This window comes from Mus pahari, unplaced genomic scaffold, assembly GCF_900095145.1.
Source record: "Mus pahari unplaced genomic scaffold, PAHARI_EIJ_v1.1 scaffold_7222_1, whole genome shotgun sequence".
Lineage (NCBI taxonomy): Eukaryota > Metazoa > Chordata > Mammalia > Rodentia > Muridae > Mus > Mus pahari.
In genome coordinates this window covers 8,598-36,252 of record NW_018393252.1, presented here as the reverse complement: position 1 = coordinate 36,252, position 27,655 = coordinate 8,598, and the positions used below count along the sequence as shown (strand labels likewise).

The following is a 27,655-nucleotide window of genomic DNA, read 5'->3' as shown; positions in this document are numbered from 1 at the left end:
ATGAAAAGGCTTTAACACATTGATTGCATTTATAGGGTTTCTGTCCAGTATGTGTTCTTTCATGGATTTTGAGAATACATGGTTGTGAAAAGGTATTACCACATTGATTGCATTCATAGGGTCGCTCTCCAGTATGTGTTCTTTTATGGTAGTGAAGACTACTGTTAGATGCAAAGGCTTTACCACATTGATTACATTCATAGGGTTTAACTCCAGTATGTGTTCTTTCATGACTTTGAAGNTGGTAGTGAAGACTACTGTTAGATGCAAAGGCTTTACCACATTGATTACATTCATAGGGTTTAACTCCAGTATGTGTTCTTTCATGACTTTGAAGTCCACCACGATATGTAAAGGCTTTACCACATTGATTACATTCATAAGGTTTCTCTCCAGTATGTGTTCTTTTATGTATTTTGAGATGACTGGAACATAAAAAGGCTTTACCACATTGATGACATTCATAGGGTTTCTCTCCAGTGTGTGTTCTTTTATGTATTTGAAGATGACTGTGTCGTGAAAAGGCTTTATTACATTGATTACATTTGTAAGGTTTCTCTCCAGTATGAATTCTTTCATGCCTTCGAAGCTGACCATGGCATGCAAAAGCTTTACTACACTGCTTACATTCATAAGGTTTCTCTCCAGTATGTGTTCTTTTATGTATTCGGAGATAACTGTGTCGAGAATAGGCTTTACCACATTGATTACATTCATAGGGCTTCTCTCCAGTATGTGTTCTTTTATGGGTTCTGAGAAAACTGTGTTGTGAAAAGGCTTTATCACATTGATTACATTTGTAAGGTTTCTCTCTAGTGTGTGTTTTTTTATGTATTTGGAGACTATTGTGATGTACAAAGGATTCACCATATTGAATACCTTTATAGGGTTTCTCTCCAGTATGACTTCTTTCATGCCTGCAAAGATAATTGGAACATGTCAAAGCTTTACCACACTCATTATACTGATGAATCTTTTTATCTGTAGGAATTAATTTTATAATTCAGTCTAGCTGTAAAGAGGAATCAGATCTTAATCTCTGTTTACAATCATGTTTTCCCCTTCATTATGGGTTGCTTTGCTCCTTTAAAGATACCTGTAATGGTAAGAGTACTTATTATATGGCTCACATCTGTAGTGTCCTTTTTCTCTATGAGGTTTTTCATATATTTGAAGAGAACAGGAAGAACTCAGAGTTTTATCACACTGAGTGCATTCATAAATTTCATATTTTCCTATAGTGCAAAGTATACACATTTGCATATAGAATTTCCAATGTCAAACAGAGAAAAATTTCCACATCCCTAGTACTCATAGGAATTTTTTGCAGTGTTAGTTTGTGGATATATTCCCAATGAATAGTAGATATAATTAGTTAGTTGGAAAACTAACTAATTATAAACTTGTATCACACTGAGAAAGTCTACTCAAATGGGGACTATCTTCTAATTGTTCTGGGAGAGAGAGGGGTACATTGCTTCTTTCAATATCCCTATGCTCACATGGCTTATATCCATTATGACACATGATATACCTATTAAAAGAAGAATAAATGAAAGATTTACACATTGCATTCACACAGTTTGACTTTTTGTTCATCAACAACATGTGGTATAGGGATTAAGGTTTCTCCCCAACAACGTTTTTGACTCTCATAAACTGCCCCTTTCACTAACCTTAGCAATGTTACTACAGGTATATGAGCAACATCAGCTTTACTATGAAATATTTCCTTATTAGAAGGTTTTGAACATATGCACCTACTCAATGCATATATCTTTTGCAATATGTGAGTGATATGAGTCTAAATAGATTTCCAGGTCTACAGAGTAGCTGCAATGTGGCTAGTAAATAGTAATATCTGATGAGGCATTGTTTCCTTGTCTTTTCTCTCAGAGGAATGCCTTGCAAACCTAAATCAGACACCTGACACTGAGGTTCATGGATTTTTGAGAATTTAATAATCATCAATATACTTAAAGAAGTGCTTTTTGTATACTGTTGTTTTCCTATAAAACATACAGGATACATTAAAAATTCCTCAAAGGCATATTATACCAACTTGCATGTGAAAATTACCTTGCATGTCTTCTAGAACTTTGACAATGCTCTTCAATATTATGATCTTCCCAATTGTAGCCTAGAATATAGTACCAGAAAAGATATGAATTATTACTGGAAATTAGGGAAAATTTAACTTACTATCTTCAGTGAACCTGATTTATTCACCTCATTTTTCCTTGTTCTCAACTGAAATTACAGAAGAGCATCAGTAGCAAAAGAACAGATGTTCCCTCGTTTGAAAAAGTGAAAGAAAATTCAGTGTCTTACCTATAGCAGTGAGGTTCNTGTAGGTCTCCAGCATCACATCTTTGTAGAGACACTTCTGTGAAGGATCCAGCAAAGCCCATTCTTCTCGAGTGAAGTTCACATTTACATCATCATAGGTTACTGCACTCTAAAATATCCCACAAATGTGTATAACAGAAACCATGATACAGACATCATTGTAAATGTATACTTCAATGACAATATAGTCATATAATTCTGCTCCATTTATTTCTTAATCCAGAGGTGCTAGTATAATTACCAAATCATCTTAGAAGTAAACTGAATAATGAGGTTCACCTGTCATTGCTTTACTCTTTGACTAGGATATATAGCCTTGCAAGAGAAATGCCAATTAACAGGGAGTAGAAGGATGCCTTTAATCCTAGCATTCAGGAGGCAGAGGCAGGTGTATTTCATGGAGTTGGATGCCAGCCTGGTCTATCCAGGAAAGCCAGAAGTACATGTCAAGAGCCTGTCTCCCCTGTAAAATCAATCAAACAAGAAAGTGAAAAAGAACTCAGACCTTTTTACTGAAGTTCCCTCAGAGAATTATACATTCATTCCAGTTGTGTATTCATCTTCCAAAATCTTGAAGTGCCCCAGCTAAAACTGTAACATTAATAGGATCTTACTAAAAGGGGATATATATTTAAACAATTACAAATGGACAGATGAAATATTAGCAATATAAATGTTGATTCTAACTCAGCAACATAGGGCGAGAAAGATGGCTCAGCAGTGAAGAGCTCTTGCTGGTCAAGCAAATAATTGAGCTCAATTGCCAGTACTTACAAGGGGGCTTACAACTATTCACTACTGCAAGTTCAGGCCATCCTCTGACTACTATGAGGACCAGGCACACATGAGATGCATTCTCATGCATACAGGCAAAATACTCATATTAATAAAAAATAATCAAACAAACACAACAGGTAGGAAGAATGTTATGTGCCTGCAACTTAATGACTCAGAACGTTCAGGCAGTATTAATGTCATAAATACATGCCATCCTGAGAAAGAGAATATTTTGCCAGATTTCAAAATTCACACGGATAAAGATCAATACAACAGCATATGCCTGACATGTACCAAAACTTATATTTCATGTCTATCAGCCAATAATATAAAAGCAAGCAAACAAACAAAAAGCCAAGCACATTGACCCACATCTAATCCCAGCATGCTGGAGTCAGAGTGAGGAGGAGCTTTTAAGTTTGAGGCCTGCATGTTCTACATAACTACCTACACAGAGAAATTTTTTCTTCAAAAACAACAAAACCAAAACCAACAAAATTAAAAATATAAAACCACCAGGCTCACAAAATAGTTTAACATTGAAAAGCAACTGCTTCTACTGCATCTTATTTAGAGATAGAGTCTTGCCAAGAGCCATCTAGGAGAAACTGAAAACGAGCAGGTGATCTTCCTGAGATGGTTCCGCCATAGATTTTCTTCTTTGGGTAAGGCGGAGGAGATTACATTTGAGGAAAGATCCCTGCTATTAGTATGTTTTTCCTGTTGTTACCATTAAATTAATAACACTCACTAGGTATTGACCCACCCTGTTGAATAGATTTCTGCCAGCCTAAGAAGATGCAGTATCTTGTAATGATGCTATATAGACAAATATATAATGAGTCTATAGAATTCCTGATTTGATTTAAATAACTTTAGGAAGAAAGATTTTAGAGATGGTCTTAGTTGCTGGAAAGATGTAATAAAGTTAGAATCAAGAATAGATTGTGCTCACTCTTCATAATAGTAAGTAAAGGTTGCATAATAAAGAATCCAATGAGCTTTCATAATTACATTAAAAAGAGAAATAGACTTGGGACAATTTTGTGTTCAAGGAAAAACATTTAGGAACAAGAATAAAGCCACTGATGTGCACTATGATGCACATGGCAAGGCCATGTAAAAAGTGTTGCTTTAGTAATAATAATTCTTCTCAAATGGTTGTTTCACATTATAGGCTAACAACTGACTATGACTCTCTTGTGATCTGGTCAACAACTCCTTTCCTATTGCCCTGTAGATAACTCCAATAAAGCTGAAAGATTAAAAAAAAAAAAAGTGTTGCTTTGAACTTAAGATGAGCATATTATAGTGAAACAATGCTTTGAACTTAATATCAACATCCTTCTGTAACTCCCATTTTATGTAACATTTTATCTCTGAGGTAATTTTCTAAAGAACTTTTTGTCTAAGAAGGTATAAAAAGACCAGAGAAAAGAAATGAAGATATTGGTTGAATGGTTTGGCTTGGGGAGCTTTGCCCCATCCATCCATCCATCCATCCACCCACCCATCCATCCAAATGTGCACGTCTGTTCATCTATATGTATGTGTATAGGTATATGTGTATATATGTAAGCATGCATGAATACTTGTGGCGTTGTGATAGATGGTTGGGTCAGCCAGAGTGTAGGTGTATGAATGTTTGAATATGTATCTGTCTATGCATATTTGCCTGTAGAAAGCATCTTAATCATTTTCCTTTCCTTCCTATCTGGTTCATAAAGAGGTTAACCAGCTTAGCCAGTGAGGCTTCTGGCTAACTCACAGAGAAATGAGGACAAGCAACAAATCCTTTTACTTACTTCCCTGCAGCTAAACAGCACATGCTAATCGCCAGATATTAGCATTTACTAAAGAACAGGTAATAAAGAGTTAACTTTTTAGTGCTTAATGAAGCACAGAACAGTAAGAAAGAGTTAAATTTCCCTAGTGTTTATTTAGCATAAAGAGTTAAATAAAGCAGAGTTATGTTTATTAAAGCACAGAGTTAAAGAAAAAAGAAGCCAGAATTTTTTAACCATAGAATAAGCAAGAAAGTTTTAAGAGTCTTTTAGAAGTTATCAGAAAGCATTCAGTACAGTTAGAGCTAGAAGGCCAGAGACCATCAGTCTTTAGAACTACATCTGGAAACATCAGCCTTTAAAGCCACATCCAACACTGTGTCCCATTTCAAGCCCATTCCTGGCAAGGGCTCCCAGCAGATTTTATAATGGTAAAGGCATGACAGCATGGGAAGGAAGCTCACTGATCAGTTTCAACCACAACACACTAGACACAAAAAACAGAAAATGGGTTGAGTCTACAGACACTCAAATCCCATCTCCAATAAGGAATCTAGAAAGGCCCCTCCTACAAATGCTTCTACAAGCTCCCCAAAGATAGCCACAAAGGAGAGACAAGTGTTTAAAGACATTATCCTATCTGGGAGCTTTTTCACTCAATCAGCTACATCCTGACCCTGGTCACTACAGGCTACTGGTCATCCTAGGATAAGAATGCATTTAGTCTAACTTCAATGATCTGCAAGAGCTGCAAGAGTCTGCAAGAGCTCATACACTGTTCAAATGTTAGAAGTCTTTTCTGACACTCAAGACAATCTCTTGATTGCCACATCTTGTAAAATTGGAAAGCAAGTTTTATCTTTCCAAAAACAACGGCACAGAATACCCCTTCCCATTCCAATAGAGAGGAATCTATACATAGTGAGGGAAGAATGGACCAAAGCAAACACAGATAGCTGGAACAGTGCTGAACTAAAACCAAAGAGGAAGAATCCATGACCTTCAATTTTACATCTTTCTTGTTTCCAGAACTTGGGTGATCCTGCCAAATTTGGATTCTAAATTGGGATGGACCCTGCCATCCTTAGACCACAGTTGTAGAAGGTTTTATATGAAGTCCCTTCCAGGGACTAGGAATCACTTTGCCTACTCCCCCTTCCATTCATGAAAGGCTTAGCAGAAAGGAGTGTTTCCCTTAGGGCACTGTTTTAGGCTTCCAATCCTGAGCAAGGACCTTCTCTTTAAAGGTAATAATCTCTTGGAAAATTCAGGCCTGTCTCAGTATCTGGCTGCCATCTGAAACTACCAAGAGCTGTTTTTCTCTACAAAACACAGACTTTGCATTTATTTCTGCCTACCTGTTGTTGTTGTTGTTGTTGTTGTTGTTGTTTTGTTTTGTTTTGTTTTTTGTTTTTCATTGTAGTCCTGAAGAAGTCACTGGTCGTACTCATCCAACAGACTCAATATTCCATCTAAAAATTCAGCCCATTATTTTTTAATTTTGTTTCCCTTAATTTCTCAGGACATGGGCAGAATAAGAAAGATTTTTGGATCAAAATACTACACTATTGACTTCTAGCTAAATTCTACATGGGGTCCATTTTCCACCAAAATCCTATGGCCTGAACTTCTGTCTGCATTACTGGCAATACTCAGATCTTCCAAGTACTACAAGAAAAGCTGATTAAGCTCTGAGTACAGCTTTCTATGCCATTTGACATCTCAAGTGATATTTTCCACATTCCCCCAAACAAGAACAATTTTAGGTTGTGTCCAGCAGCAAAAATAATCTTTTTTTTTTCTTTTGCCTATGATTTTCTTCTTTTCTAGCTTGCTACTCTGCTGCTGCTGTGATTGAATTCTCTACCCAAAAACATTATCTCAGGTAATGAACAGGTTCACTTGTTTGGTCCTGTCAGAACATAGTCCATCATTCTGAGAGCTTAGGACTGAAACTCAAGCTTCAAAAATGAAGTCAAGAACCACGGACAAACATAGCTTCCTGGCTTGCCCTCTTGCTTGGACTGTCTCATGCACAGCTAGCAATCTTTTCCAGCCCAGGCCCACTTGCTTAGGGATCCTGCCACCCTCAGTGGAAGAGTCTTTCTACATCAATCATTATTCAACACAATCTCTTATTGACACAGCATCCAGCCATTTAGATGAGGGCATGCCTTCAAGTAAGCCTAACTCAGGTGACTATAGGCTCTAAAATGCTGACAACTAAAGCTACTTAGGACACACAGACAATATTCTATGAGAATAAAAAAAATTAAATGTGTTAATGTCTTAAAAAAATTCAATGTGTTAACCATATCAATCACTTTAGTAACAAAAACCCAAACATTGATGACTGTAAGAACTAGAAAGCACAGATTTGCCAAGAAATGAGTAAAGGCAAGCTTTCAGGATCAGAAAGAGGAAACTAAAATTGTTTTTCCATACAAAGTCCCCAAACTAACAAAAACTCAAGTTTTACTATAACATGATATACTAAATGTTCAGAAGACAAAAAAGTCAGGTGATGGTCTATCATTTCCCAGGGAAACAATAATATAATTAGATTATAATGAATAAAATCACACACCATAGATGGCACCATTGATAGAAGGAGACAGAAAGACAGACCTATAAAGCTTTTAAACTACAAGATAATAATAATAATAATAATAATAATAATAATAATAATAATATCAAAGAAATTGCAGGCCAGCACTCATCCTGTGCACCTTGTTTCTCATCTTTGCCAAAAATGGATTGGAAGTGGCAAAAAGCCAGTTAATTGAACAAAGAGGCAGCTTAAGGAATAAGAACAGATCGATTTTTTATTTTATTTTATTTTTTATCAAATCCACACTGTATAGAAGCCTAATATGCAAAATATATAAAGACCTCCAGGAATTAGATGTTCCAAAGCAAAAAAATCCAACTAAAAAATGGGGTATAGATCTAAACGGGGAATTCTGAACCGAAGAATCTCAAATGGTCAAGAAAGACTTAAAGAGATGTTCACCATCCTAGTGACATAACCCAGACCCAGAATGACAGATATGGTATGCATTCACTTACACGTGGACATTATCTATTAGGTAAATAATAACCAAACTACATTCCGCATTAACTACGGAGGTTAGGTAAAGAGGAGGGCTATAGTGGGGAAGCATGGATCTCCCTCAAGAGGGGAAACAGAATAGTTTCTGTGAGTAGACTGGGGTTTGATGGGAACAGGAGTGGGAGGGATCAGTTGGGGCTGTTGGGTGGGACGGAAAGAGTACAGTGCAGGGAGAAACAGCTGGAATTAGGGGGCATTTGGGGATTAGTGTAGAAATCCAGTGTAATAGCAGCTTCCTGGAATAGATGAGAGTGACCCTAATGAGGACTCCTAGGAATGGAGATTATGAAGTCTGAACTGACCATCTTTGACGCCAGGCAGGGCTTCAATGTTGGGGGTGGGTTACATTTGGTTGAGCTGTTGGCCAAGGAGGTCCCTTGGAGATCTTAAACAAGCCATGCTGATGCTAGGACAAAACTTGGCTCTCTGAAAACGGACAGCAGGGCTCCATTGCTGAGGACAAATTCCACACAGCTCCACTGAACATAGAGGTCAAGCTTTATCCTATGTTCTAGTCTCTTGTAGGAGAGAAGGTACTCTATAGGCTACGGAGAGAGAAACCTGGAAACCAATCAAGCCACAAAAACCCTCTACCTACAATTGGTCCTTCCTGCAAGATGTGCTGGGGCATGATGGTAACAAACTTGTTTGAGTGGCCAGCCAATGTTTGATTTAACCTGAGGCCCAGGACATGAAGGGGGTCCATGACTAACACTGTCTGGATTTCCAGGAACCCTACAGAGACTTAAATGGCAAGCATAGGTGAGCATGGGTCTGCGCCAGGTCCTCTGCTGACATGTTATGGCTGTCAGCGTGGTGTGTTTGTGGGACTCCCAGCAGTGAGAGCAGGTGTAGCTCTGATTCTTTTGCTTGACAGAGACTCTTTTCCTCTTACTGGTGTCGCCTTGTCCGGCCTCAATAAGAAGGCTTTCACCTTGTTTGTTACTATCTTGTTTTGTCCTGTTTGGCTGTCCTCTCTTGGAGGTCTGCTGTTCTCTGAAGAGGAAACAGAGCAGGGGCGGATCTAGGGGGGAAGAGGATGGGAAAGGCAGGAAACAGCTGGGAGGAGTGGAGGGAGGGAAACAGTGGTCAGGATGTATTGTATGAGAGAAGAATCTATCTTCAATTAAAACATTAATTCAATATTGCTTAAATAAAAATGCCAAGAAAGAGGAAAGCAATAATGAACAAAGAAAGCAAAACAGTGAAGACAGGGACAGCATGATTGTGACAGATATGGTTCTCAATCAGTTTGTGTGACAGTGATTATCACGAAGGAGTCTGGAAGTATCTTTTATTTGCCTGATGTAATTGTCATCTCAGAGGCTTACTTCTTTTATCTGCTAACCTAGGCCTAGTCCTGGAAGCTTCTAGCCTCTGTGCAATCTTATCTGAGACTTACTGATGAATAAACTCACCCTTTCTTTTTTTTTTTTTTGAACTCTGGCTGGCTGGTCAGCTCAGCTGTTCTGGCTCTAAACTCCTCTCCACGTCAAATGATTCAAACTGACTTCTCTCACTTCTGACTGAATTGCTCCAATTGGGCACAAACTAGACTAACATTCTGTTTTAATCTTCTGGCTTGTTTTATCTTCACCTGTGTCTAGCTTGTTCTCTCTCTAACCTGTCTCTGTAAACCTGCCACCTCCTCTCTCCCTCTGCACTGCTTCCTTTATGTTGCTTCTCTTTCCTCTGTCTTCTCTAGAGAGTTGGGCATATCCTATTCTGTTAAATCTTTCCCTGATTCTTTAGACATCACTTTCAAACACAGATGCTTCCTTCTAAAACTAACTTTACATTCATTGCTTGGGTTTAAAGGTGTGTGACCCCCAAACTTTTATTTTCCTACCCTCCAGCTACTATTGATCTCCCTTCCAAACAGAGATGCCCCATGCTCTAAAGCTCTCTGTATGGTGATCAGAGAGGTGGGCTCTGTCTCTGCAGCTCCCCATGCCTCCTTGTGATCTCACCCAAACCCAGCCACAGTGAGCCCACACACAAAACAATGTTGAGGAATAATTTAATGTCTGTTTCCTGACACATTGATTATGTCACATGATGTGGGATCTCCCTACCCACCTGCACACCACCATGCACACCCGAGAAGCCTCTGTATTTCAGAAACTCCTTCTGTACCCTGGAATTGAATTTCCCTGAATCACAAGCTGGTAATGGAAAGGTAAAAGGACTTTAATCAAACATTGCTGAAGGATGATCCCCATCACCTCCTTTCTACCAATTTTGAAACGAATTGTAAAATTTATCACACAAAACTGAATGTGCAATGCAAGGTTCAGAGCTTCTAGAAACCAGATCTTTGGTTTCTAAAATCTGTCTTCCCACTGCACACCAAAAGTAGTGCTTGTGTGTGCACACTGGGCAGTGATATTATAAGCAACAGAGCTTCCTATGGTCAGAGCCTCCTCCCCCACAGGGAGTCCACACTCAGGGCAGGTTCAGAGGCCAAGGCCCTTTGCCCAGGTCACCACATGTAGCAAAAGAACCACAGTCTGGTCCAATCAGATTGGACTGTGATTGCTTAGCCAACCTGTTCTTCCTTGTGGCTGCCCCAATCACAATGGCATGGCTGTGGTCTCCCTCACAGCTCTCTGATGAACTGCATCAGAGGAGAACATGGAAAGAACCTGCAAGCTTCCTCCTACTTGCGCTCCTCCTGATTGGTAGCATTTCCACAGGAGAGTAGCAGCTCCCCTACTGGAGTAAAGATTAAAAGACTCAGATAGCATAGGCCTTCCCAGCTCTGTCCTTCCACCTCACCCTAGGGGCAGACAGAATCTTTAGTAGAATCTTCCACTCTCCCAGGGCACCTGCTCATCTTTCAAGGCACAGGGTCCTTTGCTGGGGCCAGCCCCAGCGGGGGCTTCTTCTTGAAGCAGTGGAGGGGGGAAGTGCGTCAGTGGAGGGTAAAAACAAGATTCAGGGATAAGACTTTGATATAGGAGATATTTAGGATTGCTATATAATAAAAAGTTTACTTATCTAAGTTACTATGCTACTATATCTGACCTGCCTTCTGTGATCCTCTGGGGCCAGAAACTGTAGTTCCTGGCACTTAGCACCTCTTCCTCAAACCACAAAGGATTAAGTAAATAGCCTTTGTACTATCTCAGCAGGGACTGTAGGGCTCTAACTTTCAGGCTGCTAATCCTAAATTGCAGGAAGAATCCGTGGCCTGCCTTGGATTATTATATAATCTATGACAGTTTAGCCCTTATTAGCAAGGCTGAAAGAGACTCATTTTAGGAAAGAGTCCTACTATTAATATGCTTTTCCTATTATTATTAAACATCTATAACAATCACTAAGTAGAAGCACACCCCTTTGGAGCAGATCTCTGCAGATCCACGAAGATGTACTATCTTGCAGTGATGCTATATAGACAAATAGATGACTTAAGTCTTAATGATGATCCTATAACATTCCTAAGATTATATCAGTGATTATTAAGCTCCTTTACTAATGGGACTGCTATTAGGTCCTTTTCTGATAGTCAAAGCTGCAATGAGAACTCTGCCAGTCACTCAAGTGTCACCAGGTAATTGCTCTTAGATGGTAACCAGACATTCTCCTACTCAGAGCACATTTCATGAGGTTGTAAAACAATTACCAAAGGTCATAAAAAAAGAATTAATGATTTATTATAGGTGTTAGGACAGAAGATAAAATATCAACTGGGTTTATCTATTCAAAGCATCACTAATAACTTAGTTATGGTTTTAAACCTTCAGTGAACCTGTGGAGCTGAGACAGGTGACGGATGTTTAGCCAGATAATTACTCCTAATGGATATACATATCAACATTCTCTGTTGTAACATTCTATTTCAATTTATGATTTGATTTTTTGTGTGAACTTGTGATGAACTTTGTAACATGTGATCATGTATTCTGAATGATGTTTAAGAGCTGAGGACAGAGAGAAGAGTCAGGACTGAGGGACGGAGGTGAGAGGAACGGAGGTGAGAAGAACTGAGCTGAGAGAGGAACTGAGCTGAGGAGAAGTTCTTAGAACACTTTTTAGATAAGAAGGAGAATGCAGAATGGAATAACTTAGAAATTATAGGTAACATAAAATACTAAGAGAGCAATGTGCAAAATGCAGAGGGAAAGAGGAAAAGGGAAGATGGAGTGAGAAGGAGCAGGCAGGCTTCTCCTTACCCTGGGACAGAACTGGTCCCATGGTAAGGACAAGGCAGGTTTAGTCTATTAAAAGAAACAAAGCTTTTTTTCTTACAAACATGGGTTTAATTCATAAAATTAAGGAGGTAGAAGTTTTTTCTTTCTCCATGTAATAAAGATTGGAGCGCATTTTTCATCCAGAATGAGTGAGTTCTTTCTGCACTGGTGCTTGGTCTTTTGCTCCATATGCATATTTAAGTATGGATGTGTGTGTGAGTATGTAATTGTGAGAATGTGTGTGTGTGTGTGTGTGTCTAACTGTGAGAATGCATGAAAGCTGGGCCCAACTGGGTTTGAATGAAAATGAATAAATGAGCATGAATGAAACTGAATATGAATTTATGTGAGATTATGCATATTTGCTTATGTAAAAGTTTTTTCCTTCTGCGAGTGTTATTCTCTTCTCCTGGTTCAATAGCAGTTTATTGCTCCAAACTCCCCCCAGCCTGAGAAGCAAGAGGCATCAGGACAACAGGGGAAAGGCTCAGCAATGAATCCTTTCCTTAATCTCCTGCTGTTTTAGGATGAGGTGCTAAGTGCCTGAGACTGCACTCTCTGGCCTCAGAGGAACACAGAAGGCAGGTCAGCTACAACAGCACAGTAACTTAGACTTAGATAAGTAAACTTTTTATTATACACCAACCTTAAATTTCTTGTAAGATAAAGTTTCACCCCAGAATCTCATAGGACAAAGTCTTACCCTCCACATATGTTCTTCCCCTCCACTGCCTCAAGAATAACCAACAAGAAAGAAGAAACACCCCACGCTGGGGCTGGCCCACTGCACTTGTCCATTTGGCAGTACTATGCTTTTCTCAAGAAGAAAACTGAAACTTTAGAGCACACCAGGCCTTAATGTTGATGGTGATCCTGTAATGCCTCAGGAGCAGCTTGTTAGAGACCTGCCTGCTCTTTGATATCTAGGGGATGGGCCTGGTGGCTGGTTGTAAATCAGGGTTGTTTCCTTTGTTATGGTTTAGACCCATGTTTCTGGAAAATCCTGGTGAACAATTGTGTGTATCCTAGCAGTCTAATCTCTACCAGCCCTGGTTAGCACATTAGTTATCTGTGGGGTGTTTTACAGGCGGCCCTCCCTCAGCTAAATTCTACTTGGTGTGACCTACTATCTCCTAAGCTTCAGTAAATCCTTTACATAATAATTCTACTCCTTTACTCGACAGCTTAATAGTGGACTGCAACCCAACACATGAGATGCCTTTTACAACCTCCACAAAATTAACTCCAAACGGATCCGTACACCTTAATGTTAAACGCTAAGAACAGAACTTACAGAAACTAGGGCTCTCCAAGTTTAGCATCCTGCCAAGGATGTTTCTACACACAAGCCACTGTTCTAAATGGCCTGGGCAGATGCAGCCCCCATGGTGAAGTAATTCGGAGGCTACCGCTGGGTCCAGCGAGCGGCTAGGACGACAAGGGTCCTCACAGGTGGCCGCATCTAGTCACAGGTTCCCCCAGCCTCGGGAAAAACCCACCACACTAGCTCCCGCTGCTCAGCCCCCTGCTCCTCCCCGTTGTTGGCAGTGGCCTGTACTCACCATGTCGCAACTTCAGAGCTTGTCCGAGCGCACCTCACAGCGCACAGCAGCAGGTCTCACAGCACAACACCATTCAAGCCGGCTCAGAGACTAAGCGGAACCTGCCGCGCACGGCACCCGGAAAACCCGCCTCTTCTGACTGGGCAGGTTCGTCTGAAGGGTCTGATTGGCCAGTGAGTCTTGAGCGACATGAGCACCTCCCTTAGACTCAAGAGTGTGTTGAGAGATGCTGCACAATGATTCCTGGCTTAGACTTGCAGCCCAGAGCCAGACCTTTTCCAGATCTACAGGAATTAGCATTTCAGTAGCACTTGTGCCTGTCCTCCAACAGCCTACCCAGTCCGGGGGAGGACCCACCGCTCTAGCTTCCACTGTTCAGCTGCCTGCTCCTCCCCTTTGTGGGCAGTGCAGACTTCAGAGATTGCCTGAGCACCCTTCACAGTAGGCACTTCCCCTTCTTCCTCCTAGGATCAAAGTAGATAGCTTGCATAGCCCTCTTACCCAATTTGCAGTCGGAGTTGGTCCGACAAGTGGAAGGGTGCTCAGAATATTAACAGTTAAAGAGATTTTAGGAAACGCGTTTTGTTTAGTAGCTTCATGCTGGGTTCGGGTAAACTGCAGCTCCTTCTCACCTGCGATGTTCTATGTATGATCTAACAGATAGATGTATCAATGCCACAATTTTCAAATATACAAAGGACAGAGAACACACATTCAGAAGACATCAAGGAAAACTCACCTATCTGAACGGTGGACACTGACTGCTCTTAGAGCAACAGGTTTGCTGTGCTATTCTAACCTCACAAGAAGGCTACTCTAGCCTCTCAGCCAGCTGGCTTAGCGGAAGGCCACAGCTGCTTCCATGCAGGACCAGAAAGCCTTCATTTTAATTATCTCTGACAACATGCTGCCTGTCTCAGGGCTGTGACAGCACTATATAAAATTCTGGGTTTTTAAAGATTTGTTTTCATTATATATACATATGGGTGTTTGCCTGCATGTGTCTGTGTGCAGTACCAACAGAGGGCAGAAGAAGGCAGTAGATGCCTAGGACTTGAGGCCCAACAAATGGTTAGCTACTATGTGGTTTCTGGGGATGGAACCTTGGTCTTCAATAGCAACACCAAACTGTTCTTAACTGTTGAGCTAGCTCTCTAGCTACTTTTTATTTAAAATTTATTTTTATACATCTTCGTTTAAATATACTACATCACTTTCCCCTTTTCAGTCCTATCTCCACCTTTCTCCAAATTCTTGCCAATTTCTTGTCAAGAATGTGTGAATAAGTATGCTCAAATATATGAATAAAAGTGGCTGGGTCCATTTCTGTTGGTTGTGTGTCTATGGCTTCAGGACTCACAATGTTGCACTGGGCAGCCAAATAGGGGCTCATCTTTGCCTGAGGTTAACTTTACTTGCAGGAGAGACCCGCTCCTTGATGTACAACACTTTGTTGCAGGCACAAAGGTTCTTGTATGCACAGATCATTAGAGAAACCAGGAATGTCAAGCACACAGGGACCTCTTCTCAACAAAGGAAATAAATTGCAAAAGTCTGAGAGTGGATTTTCTTAATGACCTAGTGCTGCTATCTGTGGAGGCCAACTTCACCTACCTATTGTTATAGAGGCAGACCTTACCCAAATTACCTTATCCCAGACTCTTTATTCCCTGCACTGCTACCCATCCTTAGGGTAGATGTCACAAGTACTTTGTGACCAGCTGACCTCTATGCTATTGATCAGGGATCACGTTAAATTCTAGGTCTTTTAGCTATAGAACCCTCATGCTTTGTAAACATATGCACACACACACACACACACACACACACACACACACACACACATCTAGTCAGTGGATGGAACAAAGTTCCAAAAACTTTATTTTTTCTCCCATAGCTTATATATCCCAGAAAAACCTTTCAAGCAGTATAAGAAAAATATGTAATTGCATTTTTCTTCTAGTGAATGACTATGAAAAAACAGTGTGTTCCCTAATACCTTCACAAGAAATAACATTACATAGTATAGGTAAAGAAATAAATTATTCCTAAGAACCCACATACATTCATAAGTAAGCACCTTGTTAGAGATTAACAAAGTGTGAGCAAGCAAGGGAGTTTTCTCAGCCACTTTCTTACTGGCAAGCAGCAATTTATGGTTACAAAGAAAGGATTATTTTATTATTTATCTTTAAAAGTAATCTCATAAGACTCTTAAAAGAATCACAAATCTAAACTTTTATATGAAGATCAGTAATATCAACTTTAAATCCTCAGACTGTATATCTACTCATCAGCAACTTTTATTAAATCATATCAGCAAGCTGATGGCAAAAATTGGTTGTAAAGAGTTTGGGGGCCACTTGGCAGGATCTGACATTGGCCAAGGACAAGGAAATGGGCTTCAGGCAGGAATCTGACATTAGGCCATGACAAGAAAGTAAACTCAGGCAGAAATCTAATTTTAGGCTAGAACAGGGAAGTAAGTTCAGGTAGGAATCTGATTTTAGGCTAGAACAAACAAGTAGGCTTCAGGAATGAATATGACTTTGGGCTAGGACAGGGAAGTAGACTCAGATGTCTTGGTCATCATGATGAGCCCTTAGAAACAGTGATCACAGGAGTGATCAGGGGACTTTGTTCATTGCCTTGCTTGTTCCTTGACTATTTGTGTTTATTGTACTGTTTACCCTTATTGCTTGCATGTAATCAAAATGGTATAAAAGCAGATTGGGAAAATAATAAACCTGCCTTCAGTTTCAGAGCTGTCTGGGATCATGCTACAATGTTGTCTAATTGTCCTCTTTCTTTTTAATCCTCACTACTGCTCTGGAGAACCAGTTTTGACAGAGCTGTTTTGGTAAATAGGTATAAGAAATCAACCACCCATAACCAGTCCAGCTTCAGTGAGAGTCAGGTCAGCCAGTGCTACCATTGGTCTTGTTCCCTGTCCTTAAAACATCCTTGGCTTAACTGTATCTTTCTGAACTATGAATTTTTCCATAAGATTTCCTACATCAGAGTCAGTATAAAAAACATCTTAACCTAGTTTCATCAACAATTTTATTTTTCCAAATACTTTTGTAAGACTCCCGAAAATGGGGAGACATTTGCTCTAGTCTGGTTCCCCCCCCCCCCCCCCGTGAACTCACAAGAGACCGTCTTTGATGCAAATCACATGAGGCTTTATTTGGGGTGCCAGAGCTCTGGGGAAGACTCCTATCCCACACAGGGGGTAGAGTTGACCTGAAGAGGAGAGGGACCTTTCTTTTTATGGACCCTCCAGGGGGAAGAAGGGAGAAGGGAATAGGGGATTTCCAAATCACATGGCCTTGGGCCATCAATCTGACAAGTTTTAGCTTCCTGATTTGAGATGATTCACAAAGAGAGGTTGGAATCCTGTGCAGGAGCAGGTTACCAGGGAAGTTTTTTAAGCTGTAGCCTAGCAACCAAAGCCCACAAATTCTTGGCAAAAAGCTATAACAATCGGCAAATGCGTGAGTTCACACAACAATCAGGGCCTGCGCAAACACAAATTCAAAAAGTATTTAAACTATGCAAATGTTCCTAAGATACTGGGGCGTAATAAACTTTTTCCCTTCACCAGTAATAGAATCTATTTTATTAATCTAGGGTTTTAATGATTTCTTTTATCTTGTCAAAGCCTTACACTTTCTAAGGGTGGTGGTCATTTCTGACAAGCTATATTTCCAAGTTCGTTCCTAGGGTGGTGATTGAATCATTAATCTGCCCCAGCAGCAATGCCTGAAAGAGGTCAACAACTATTATTAGTACCAGTGATGCTGCCCAGAGAGGAGCTGGAAGCCCCTTAGAGTTTTCATACAGTTCTTAGATTAAGAGGAAAGTGAAGGCAACAGGCAGAGCATAACTGCATAACAGAACACGTTGTCCTCTGAGCCAGTCTCTCCTCCTGAAATCTATGAGTTCTAAACCCTGCCACTCCTCTTGCGTGGCCCTAGGCAATTTATTCACTTTTCCATTCAATTATGCCCTTCTCCCTCCTCTCCTCCCAGTCCCATTCTCCCACCACCATCACAAAGGTGATTTTGATCATGGTCTTTACTACAGCAATAGGGAAATAATTGAAGACTTACTGTAGACATTAGAATAAACATAACACTTTTCTTAAGTTGGTAAAGAAATTTTAATTTTTCTCAGAATATGTTAAAGAACAATTTAATGGGACTTCCAAATCAAGGAAATGTCTTTAAAGTGGACAGTGACTGTTCTTATTTTTAACACTTTCCATGTGCTTTCAGTAATATATTAATTCATATTTTATTAGCATATACCAATTGGACAAGTTAATGGTTTTCACTAAGACATTTTCATACATGTATACAATGTGCCTTGTTTATATATCCTACATTACCCTCCCTTCCCTCTCACCCCTAACCCCTGCTTCTTCTTACCCCATAATCACCCTTCTAATTTCATTTCTATCTTTTACTACTGACCAATTTTAATTAGTGCATTTTATAATCAGACTGGATTCAGGCCATCAGGAATTGTATAACTTGTTAGGGTTATTTGTTACTATGTATTCAAACAAACTTTCAAAAAAAGGTTAAGAATACTGGAATAAAAATTAGGCCATGGGCAGCCCCAAAAAACATAACAAGAAACATAATCTTAAAAAATGTCCTGAAAATGTAAGCTTTAGCTGCAGATAAAACACACACCCCTATTATTGTTGAAATTGCACTTTGCAATACTGGATAACCTAACAGATATAATGCCTCAATAGACTTTTTGTTGACTGAAGGCTCGGTACTGGAAACAAATGCATAGGAGATGTGTGCAGAAAAATCAAAAGAAAACCCTATACAAATAACAAGATTAATCATGGATATGGAATCAAGATTAACATTCCAGAATGCCATGAAACCTGTCACTCCCACGATCACAGAAGCAATAGCAAAAGTGACCCACAGGGAACACACTGGATGAGGAATTAACAATAAGGAAACAATGAACATAGCTGTTGATGCAATCATGACATTTCGAACAGTGTTTTCTATTATTGCAGCATACTGATCAAAATATATGAATGCTTGGTTATATACCATTAAGGGAACTTCACAGTTTTCAGCTATACTTCGTAACTTTAATAACATTCTTTTCTTATTGCTTGAGGATGAAACATCTACAATCTGGATAAAGCCTCGGGAAGAAGTGATTTCATTTGATGAGGAGATATTAATATCATAGGTAAAAATGGGGAAAAATTGTAAAAAGCCTGCAATATTATTCATAAAGCTATTTTTGTCATTAGGATTATTTCCGCTGCTATTCATGTATTGCATATATGCCTCCAACCAAAACTCTGTGAGATTTTTATCTACATACTCATTTTCTTCAAATTGTGTCATACAGTTGCCCAGTTTCTGTCTTACGTCTTTATCCCAGTAGTTAACACTTTCAGTAACAATGACCATAACTCTTGGACCATAATCTGAAAAGTAATCTTCCTCTACATTGAAGTAGGGTGTGATGTAGGAATCATCACTTGCCAGGTTCCGAAGATCTAACCCTTCTTGCACTTGGAAGCACCCATATATACTGCTTATGATATAGAAAATGTATATCAGCACTACAATAAACTTGGCTTTGGAAGTGGTAAGAAAAGGACCAAAATAATCTCTAAAGAACAAATTCATTGGATGGTTATCTTCTCCATGTTCATCTAGCAATGAACCGAATGGGACACAGCAGGACTTTTTAAGTGAGGAATACTTTTGGTCTGGCTTTTCCAGCCAGCGGAACCATGCAACTTCTCTTTTACCATCCAGAGCCATAACTGCTCCAAAACAGGTGATACTATAAAAATAGCAAAAGAGCAGGGTTGTTCCTGTATAGATGCAAAAATACTGTACAGATCTGAAAGAGCTGGTGATTCCTGTATAGAAAGCAAGGACATTGGTGATGGTGGTGATTGTAATAGACACTGCCACCTTTGAATATGAATTGGAGAGTCGTTCTCTTATGCTCTCTGAGAGGCTGGTCTTCTGCCAGGCAGAAATCATGATAAACATGTCATCAACACCAACACCTGGAACAAAAGAACAGGCCCTCAAATATATTAATAATATACAAGTTAAAACAAGGAAAATTTTCAATTGCTTATCTTGCAAATCTCTGCTTGAACACTGTTTGTTCAGGCTGTTTCTGGACTTATATCAGAATTTCTCACTCATTCCTCTGTAAGAAGTCTCACCTCTGTACATACCTGTTGTCTGTGCACAACATACTCTGCTGTTTAACCAGGGTGTCTTCATGATAAAATGAGGACATCTACATGATATCCATTACATACTAGTTGAAGCAGCATCAGCAATCTTTGATCACATGAGTCATTTCAACCAGTATACAAATACATCTATCAAACATTCTGTTACTTGAAATGAAAACTGGCAAGTGTGTTTATAGGTAGCATCAGGCCATGTTTAAAAAAAAAACAAAACAAAGCCATTTGGATTAAAGCACCTACTTTATAGAAATACACCCAAGCATACACACAAATCTAGTATCCCCATGTTGTGGGAAATATTTTAAACATTCTGCAAGTTCCCACACTACTCTCTGCCTTGCAGTCTCACCACCTCTGCCTCTTGGCTATCCCCTGTCGGCAGTCTTCCCTTCTCCAGTTTGCTTACCTTCTTAGCCATCCACTTCCTGTGGTCAGCAGTCCCAAATTCCAGTAACTCAGTAAATCAAAACTCTAGAAGCTTATAATTAATCAGTCAGATTTATATATCAATAAAATCTCAATTCACAAGGTACCCACACCAATTGATAATGATACAAGCTGCCCATCTAGATTATACAAGTTTCCCCAGTTATTCTATCCCTATATGATATTATAGCTACTTGTGGCTATTGAAAGCCATGCAGAAACTGAATCATCCTGTTTGTACTCCATTCTTTCTCTTTCTCCTATGTTGCTCCTTGCATCTGCAACTCTTAGCCCTGCCTCCCTTTTCCCTGTCCAATCACAGGCTTCTTGTTGTATTAATATTTAAATTAATCGGACAGGAAAAATTCTGCTACATCTCCACTTGTCCCTATTTGACACCCAGCATGTGGTTGACACAATGTTTCATTGGTCCTGAGATGAGAGGGGTGTACAAAACTGAAATCTTCAGAATCCTTTCCGTGATGCAATTTCATGATTGGCTTAAAACAAAACTGAAGAGTGTTTGAGAACTTTGTCATTAATAATGTCAAAAAAAAAAGAAAAGAAAGAAAAGAAAAGAAAAGAAAGAAAGAAAGAAAGAAAGAAAGAAAAGAAAAGAAAAGAAAAGAAAAGAAAAGAAAAGAAAAGAAAAGAAAAGAAAAGAAAAAAAACAAAAAGAAAAGAATGGAGACAGAAAAGGAAGGAGCCGAGACAGCCCAATCCTGCTGCAATGAATCCTGCTGCAATGAATTCACTTGAGACTACAGCTGGGACTGCTTGCACTTCTGCGTGCTTTCATTCCCATGTGTATTTTACAGTAAGTCTTGGAACTGCAATGCTGATCTCTACTTCTTTTTCATAGATTACAAGTTAAGGTGGGAGATACTAGAATCACAAGCTGGCCTGTAGTTCAGATATTCATGTACATGATGGGGGGAGAAAGATCCAAAACTTGCCCAAAGATAGAGGGACTGCATGGTGGCACCCCAGGACTAGCGGCTCCCAAGTCTCCAGCTGAACAAAGGGAACAATTAGAGACACTGAGGACCAAGAATGGAATGCACAGGTCTCTCAGATGTTTAAGAACCGACTTTACTACTCATAGAATTTTACTCAGAAATTCTCCTCACAGTTCTTAAGTTGCTGGAATCACATATACAAATCTACCCACACACTCCTGTAGAAACAAACTGTACAAATACAATGATTACAGACTGACTTGCAGTAAACACATCTCCCTTAACTATAGTTATTGATGACTGTGTAGAAAGAGAGACTCTTGAACTGTAAAGAAGCATCACATGTCAATAAAAAACCTATAGCCAATGAGCTGAGGCAGGAAATAGGAAGTGGGAGTTCCGGCAGAGAGGGTGAGGGATTCTGGGAAATAGTCAGGCATGGGAGATTCCAAACACTGGAAGAGACTGACACATAAACCTGAGGAGAGATAACTAACCATTGGTAGAAAGTAGAGTAGAGTGAATTGGATTATTGAGATATGAGCTGCTCAGGGAAGGGAGCCAAAGCTTGCGGCCTAAGCAATTATTCATGAAATATTCAGTCTCAAAGTCATGATTTCAGGGCACAAAGTGGCTGGGAGGAAAACCATAAACTATAACTGTGGGCACACTAGCTGAGTGTACGAACATGAGGGTGTATTCTTAAAAGCAAGGTGTATTAGTCAAGGTTCTCTAGAGTCACAGAACTTGCAGATAGTCTCTATATAGTAAAGGAATTTATTGATGACTTACAGTCTGCAGTCCAAATCCCAACAATGGTTCAGTAGTAGCTGTGAATGGAAGTCCAAAGATCTAGCAGTTGCTGAGTCCCACACCGCAAGAAGGCGAAAGAGCGAGAGACCGACTCCCTTCTTCCAATGTCCTTATATGGTCCCCAGCAGAAGGTGTAGCCCAGATTAAAGGTGTGTGCCACCACACCTTTAATCCCAGATGATCTTGGACTCGGAGATCTCCCTGTCTTAATCTTCTGGATTCAATCACCACTGTGTCTCAAGATCTCCATACCAAGATCCAGATCAGAAACTTCTATCTCCCAGTCTCCAGATTAGGTTCACTGGTGAGCCTTCCAATTCTGGATTGTAGTTCATTTCAAATATAGTCAAGTTGACAACCAGGAATAGCCACTACACAAGGTTAAGTTGATGTACAATATAAGCCCATTTACTATCTATAGGGAAAACATTATTTCTCTCAAATGTGTATATTTGTGTGTATGCTTACTCTTAAATTCTAAAAAGGGCATAAAATAACCCTATAATCTATCTCCCTGTCAAGAATAACCCTGAAAAACACTTTTTAAAAATTTTATCTAGAATTTGCTTTATGTAAATATTTTATTTTTGTTTAACTTTTATTCTTTGTTTTATATCATGCACCCCATTCTTGCTCATCTCCCCATTCCCTCATATCTGCACTTTGGCCTTTCAATTCCCCCCTCATAAAAAAAAACACACAAACAAACAAAAAACAAAGCATAGAAAACATATCATCATGGAGTGTGTCTCACAATATATCCCTCTGTCCACACATTTTCACTTTTAAACTTTCATTGCAACAAGTCATTAGTCTAGTTTGAGATCTCTTCCAGTAACACAATCAATACTGGATTCTCACCAGGCTTCCTCCCAGTTGTCCTGCTGTTGCCCTGTGTCATGGAGATCCTGCAGCTTTGGATCAGCTGAACTGGAACTTTCAGGCATTCCAACCATTTATAGACAATATTGATTTGGGGATGTACCAACTCAGAGCCCTGGGTGGTAGCCGAGCTAATAGTCAGTGTGCCAGTTCTTCCTTATCTATACCACCAGGGTGAGCTCTCCAGCACTGCTCCTGTTAGGCCACCCAGTGCTACATCAGTAGTAGACAGGACAGCTCTCCTGTTCATATGCCCTTGAGGCTGGCCCCACCTCCACCCATGCCTCCAGGGCTAGTTCCATTCTGCTGCCCAATCAAGGCACAAGGCCTACTCTCTCAAGTGCTGCAGCCTGTGAGGATCTGGACCAGCTCTCCAGCTCCCAAACCCTCAGGTTTGGCTCATCTGTGCCCTTACCATCAGGGCCAGCTTCACTAAGCACCCAGGCAAGGTACAGGGCCCACTCACCTAAGGGTTACAGCTGGTGAGGAGCAGGGTTAGTTCTCCCACACTCATAAGCCTGTGGGTAGCTTTCACAACTGTAGAAGGTGGAATAGGGTTGGAGTGGGAGGTTGGAAGGGTATCACCTCTGTGCCACCACATAGCAGATGTGTCCTAGAGTCAGTTCTCCCACACTCATACCCTTGGGACCAACTCATCCAAACCCCTGCTATCAGAGTCGGTTCCACTGTGCTGCCTGGGTGAGGTCCCCGCAGGCCCACTCTCCAAGTGCTGCAGCTGGTGAGAGATGGGACCAGCTATCCAGAACACTGCAGCCAGTGAGGGGCAGGGCCAGTCCCACTGAACATATCTACAAATTTAACACAGCTTCATATTTTCTTTTACTCACCAAGAATAAGAAATGGTGAATTTGCAACTATGATCACAAATGGGACCCCAAGGTGCAGCATCAGGCCAAAGCCACTCACCACTGACATGGCAACAGAAAACACTCCAAAGATTGCAACACACATTTTGTTTCTTATACAGTCCAACCTGCAAATTTAGAGGGAAAAATAAGAACTTATGATGGTGGCTTCCATATTGTTTAGAGGCTAGAAATTGCTTCAAAACAATGACTGATACCTATACTTACAAATATATTATAAGGAAAAGAAAACAGGTGAGGACCCTAAATGTGAGGATGAAAACTAGGAATTCAATGACATTGATCACATTCCAAAAGGTAAAGAGTTTTCTACCTGTTCTCATTCCAGCAAGGAGGCCGCAGTCCAGAATCATTGGGAAGAGATGCCCCTTGGTCTTGCAAACTTTATATGCCACATATAGGGGAACACCAGGGCCAAGGGTGGGCAGGGGAGCAGGGTGGGGGGGAGGGTATAGGGGACATTCAGGATAGCATTTGAAATGTAAATGAAGAATATATCTAATAAAATAAGTTAAAAAAAGAATTCTAGTAAGAAAAGACAAGTCTTCTGTAGAGGCTGCAATTATATTAATTAAAAACTGTGAAAGAGTATATCGTGTGTACTTTCCAGTAACCAATGTCATATTTCTAAAAGAAGACTTATGATTATCAATGAAAACAACCTCCTCTCATCCTTCCATAGATTAGTATATACTCATAAATATCATTGACATTATAGGATACCTGGGAAAGCTATAAGAGACACCCACAGAAATCATCTCATGTGACCCTCATATCAGGGGACTAGGAAACTAAGATCAACATCTTCTCCAAAGTCATATATCTGATTAACTAGGGAGTCAGGCCTTTAGGTCAGTCTGCTCAGTCTCTTCTGTCCACTCTCTTGATGCTGTCCCTCAAACTGATATGTCCCATTATCCACTGCATAAAAACCAAGTATCCTAGACAGAGCCAGATCCTCAGCTCCTCCCCTACCTTCTCATCGATTCTTTATTTTAGTCCTCTTCATTTTACCAATATTTTTTATCCCTTCTTGTTTGTCATGTTCCAGTGATGAAGCTTTAGCAAAAGCAAGAGTGTAATGTGTCTACATGGAGAGAACACCATAAAACTTCCTACTTTAGAAGGAATTAAATCTATGATTGATCTTTTTGATCTTGAAACAAATTTCAAAGCCCTGCTCACTATATATCCTGTACCAACAACTCTATGTACAACATTGTACTTTCAAATAACAAGGAAAAATTCCATGGTTTGCCTGCTTATGATTAATATCTTACTAACAGAGTCATTAAAAACTGAAAATACTTATACTAAAAAAAAGAGTGATGGAAAAGTCTTGTGAAGCAGACACTTATGTTGGATAAACAGGATGGATATAATTAATATTAACAAATTGTTCACTTAAAATGAAATATTGCAAAGTATATATGTTCTATCACAATATTATTATGAAGTAAGAAGTTAAAAAAGTTAGTGAGAGTTTTACCTGGAGCATGATACAACTGCAAAGAGTATGATTAAAATGTATGCCAAGTGAAACAGGGGGATCACAGTCTTGGAAGTTGCTTCAAACTCCAGCTGTCTGGAAAGGGATGTAAAGTAGACCACCTGCAACAAAATACACGCCCAGGAAATAAATTCAGGTTACAGATTCTGTCAAAGCACAGACACTACTGGATGCTTCAGCCTGTTGATGGGCACTCTGTAAAAAGTGGAACATTTGCCTCTTCACATAAAATCTGCAGTATGCTTTCCAATGTTTCCTTCAAAATCCAAACAACTGTGAAACCCTGTCCTCCTTCACAACTGTGGAACGTGTGGCATTTTATAAATCGTGTTAGATTGCCATCTTCTCATATTTTAATATCAGTATCTCTTTAGGAACACTTGACCTTCCAATAAGTATTCACTTTCACTGGGGTTATATTTTGGAATTGCTGGCCCAGAGATTTATCAGACAACATGTACTTCAGCACTAAGCTAGGTTTCTTATCTATAACTACCCTGAAAAAGGCTGAGCTAGCTACCTGTCTTCTAAAATAGCATGACAGAACTTGAAAGTTTTGTCTTTTCATTCCATTAGATACAAATAGGCTTTAAGGACTCCTAGGAACAAGAGGAGGGGTCACTAAAAGAGGTAATTTTCAAGTGACTTGATTAGAAAAACCAAACCCTACACCAAATGTGAAAATTAGTTTCTATACTAAACAGAATTACCGACACAGGATTTGTGTAGAGACCAGAAAGATGCCAACACATTTATGATCTGTGGCGCCATCCATGTTCCAATAGGTTTTCACTCTAAGCACAGTACAAATCCAAAGATCACTTTGTCTCTGTCCTTAGTGACCTCCCTTGCAAACCCTAACCTCCAGAATACCTCTATCTCTTCCAGGGTCAGACTGCTCTTCATGTCATTAAAATGGTCAAGAAAGTGAGTCAGCCACGCCTGGCTACGTTCACTGTCTTCGGGGTCCTCAGTCTTGAGGTAGTACAGCAGTCTCATTGCTCGGGACTCCATGAGTCGTTGATTTCTTCCAGTCATTTCACCCAAAACATTTCCCCCAAAGAAGCCCGCTAAGTAGATGAGCTGGGCGGGCGTGTTGTGGATAGGGAAGGTGAGGTCCGACAGGTTCAACGACGAGTTTTGCTGCCAGAAAAACAGCAGAGGGTTGGGCGGCACGCACAGCGTCTTGTACTTGGCACACACCTCTTGGTATAGGATCTGCGTTCCATTTTCCTGGACAACTTTCAGCGCCTGCACCGCCTGGTCCAGCTTGCTCACCTCTTTGAATACTTCCGGCTCCAGTAGTGAGTTGCTGAGGGACACCACCAAGATGGATGCAAAGTTGGTCTCGGAGCTGGTCCTGGAGGCAGAGAAGCGATAAGTGTCATTGGTACTGAAATGACCCTGCACAAAACGCCGCTCTGCCTTGGCCGGGCTGCCAATCGGTGTGTACTGCTCCTCCAGGTTCTCCTTTTCCTTGGGTAGGAAGATGAGGCCGGTGCCCAGCGAGGCCGTCAGCAGTGCAGGCCCAAGCAAAAACAGCCAGGGGTTCGCGCCCACTGTGGCGCCAAAGCGTTGGAAGCCCCGCGACAGCGGTGCTTCCAAGCAGTCGGTGTGGCAGCGACGCTGCGGAGGTGCCTCCTGACCCAACGGCGGCAGGCGCTCCAGTGGCGGCCCGGTGGCCCAGCTAGGGCCCGCCTCATCAAGTGGCATAGCTTCCAGTTTGCCTTCCGACAGTGCCTCCCGCTGCTCCTCCACCTCTCCGAGCTCCACCTTGGACGGTGACTCCCCCTGCTCCTCCTGTCCAGGCGCCACCTTGGAGGAGATCATGTTGCCCACAGCTGTTCAGAGGCGCTGCTGCGGAGCTGTTTTCACCCCAACGGTTCAGGACCCCCGGACCGTTGGTTGCTCCTGTGTCCGGATGCGGAGGCGACAGTTGGGAGCACGAGGCGCCCTTCCTGGTGCGGGTCTGTTCTAGGGTCAGCATTAGTACCAGATCCTCCTTGTCACAGAGAGTCTCCTCACGCTCCTCCTGTGGAGCATCCCTCTACCTCTGTATTTACCAAAGCCCTCAGTGGGAGCATAAATTTAACCTTTCTAGTTTGGTGGCCCAGTGGCTGGGACAAC

General features: G+C 40.6%; 1 protein-coding gene and 1 pseudogene across 2 annotated transcripts; both read right to left on the bottom strand.

The window, feature by feature from the left end:
- Nucleotides 1–13,827, bottom strand: part of LOC110315435 — a 15,754-nt pseudogene extending 1,927 nt beyond the window's left edge.
- Nucleotides 13,828–17,459: 3,632 nt separating this feature from the next.
- Ptchd3 (patched domain containing 3) lies at nucleotides 17,460–27,444 on the bottom strand. Of its 2 annotated transcripts, XM_021189494.1 has the most exons (5): nucleotides 26,402–27,444; nucleotides 25,508–25,629; nucleotides 23,980–24,125; nucleotides 19,756–19,853; nucleotides 17,460–17,545 (listed from the first exon to the last, which is right to left on the bottom strand). In XM_021189494.1, the coding sequence occupies exons 1-5, from the start codon at nucleotides 27,356–27,358 to the stop codon at nucleotides 17,483–17,485; spliced, it is 1,386 nt and encodes a 461-aa protein (XP_021045153.1). In that variant the 5' UTR covers nucleotides 27,359–27,444; the 3' UTR covers nucleotides 17,460–17,482. The 2 variants fall into 2 exon arrangements, with proteins under 2 accessions (XP_021045153.1, XP_021045152.1); XM_021189493.1 differs by lacking the exon at nucleotides 17,460–17,545 and having other exon boundaries at nucleotides 17,922–19,853.
- Between the last annotated feature and the right edge of the window lie 211 nt (nucleotides 27,445–27,655).

Excerpts from the sequence above, each read along its gene's own strand:
- Ptchd3 (XM_021189493.1), bottom strand. The coding sequence starts at position 27,358 with ATGATCTCCTCCAAGGTGGCGCCTGGACAGGAGGAGCAGGGGGAGTCA. Across the intron at positions 25,630-26,401 it reads TGACCCTGGAAGAGATAGAG|GTGGTCTACTTTACATCCCT; the intron begins GTATTCTGGAGG and ends ATTTTGTTGCAG. Across the intron at positions 19,854-23,979 it reads TTCACCATTTCTTATTCTTG|GTGTTGGTGTTGATGACATG; the intron begins GTGAGTAAAAGA and ends CTTTTGTTCCAG.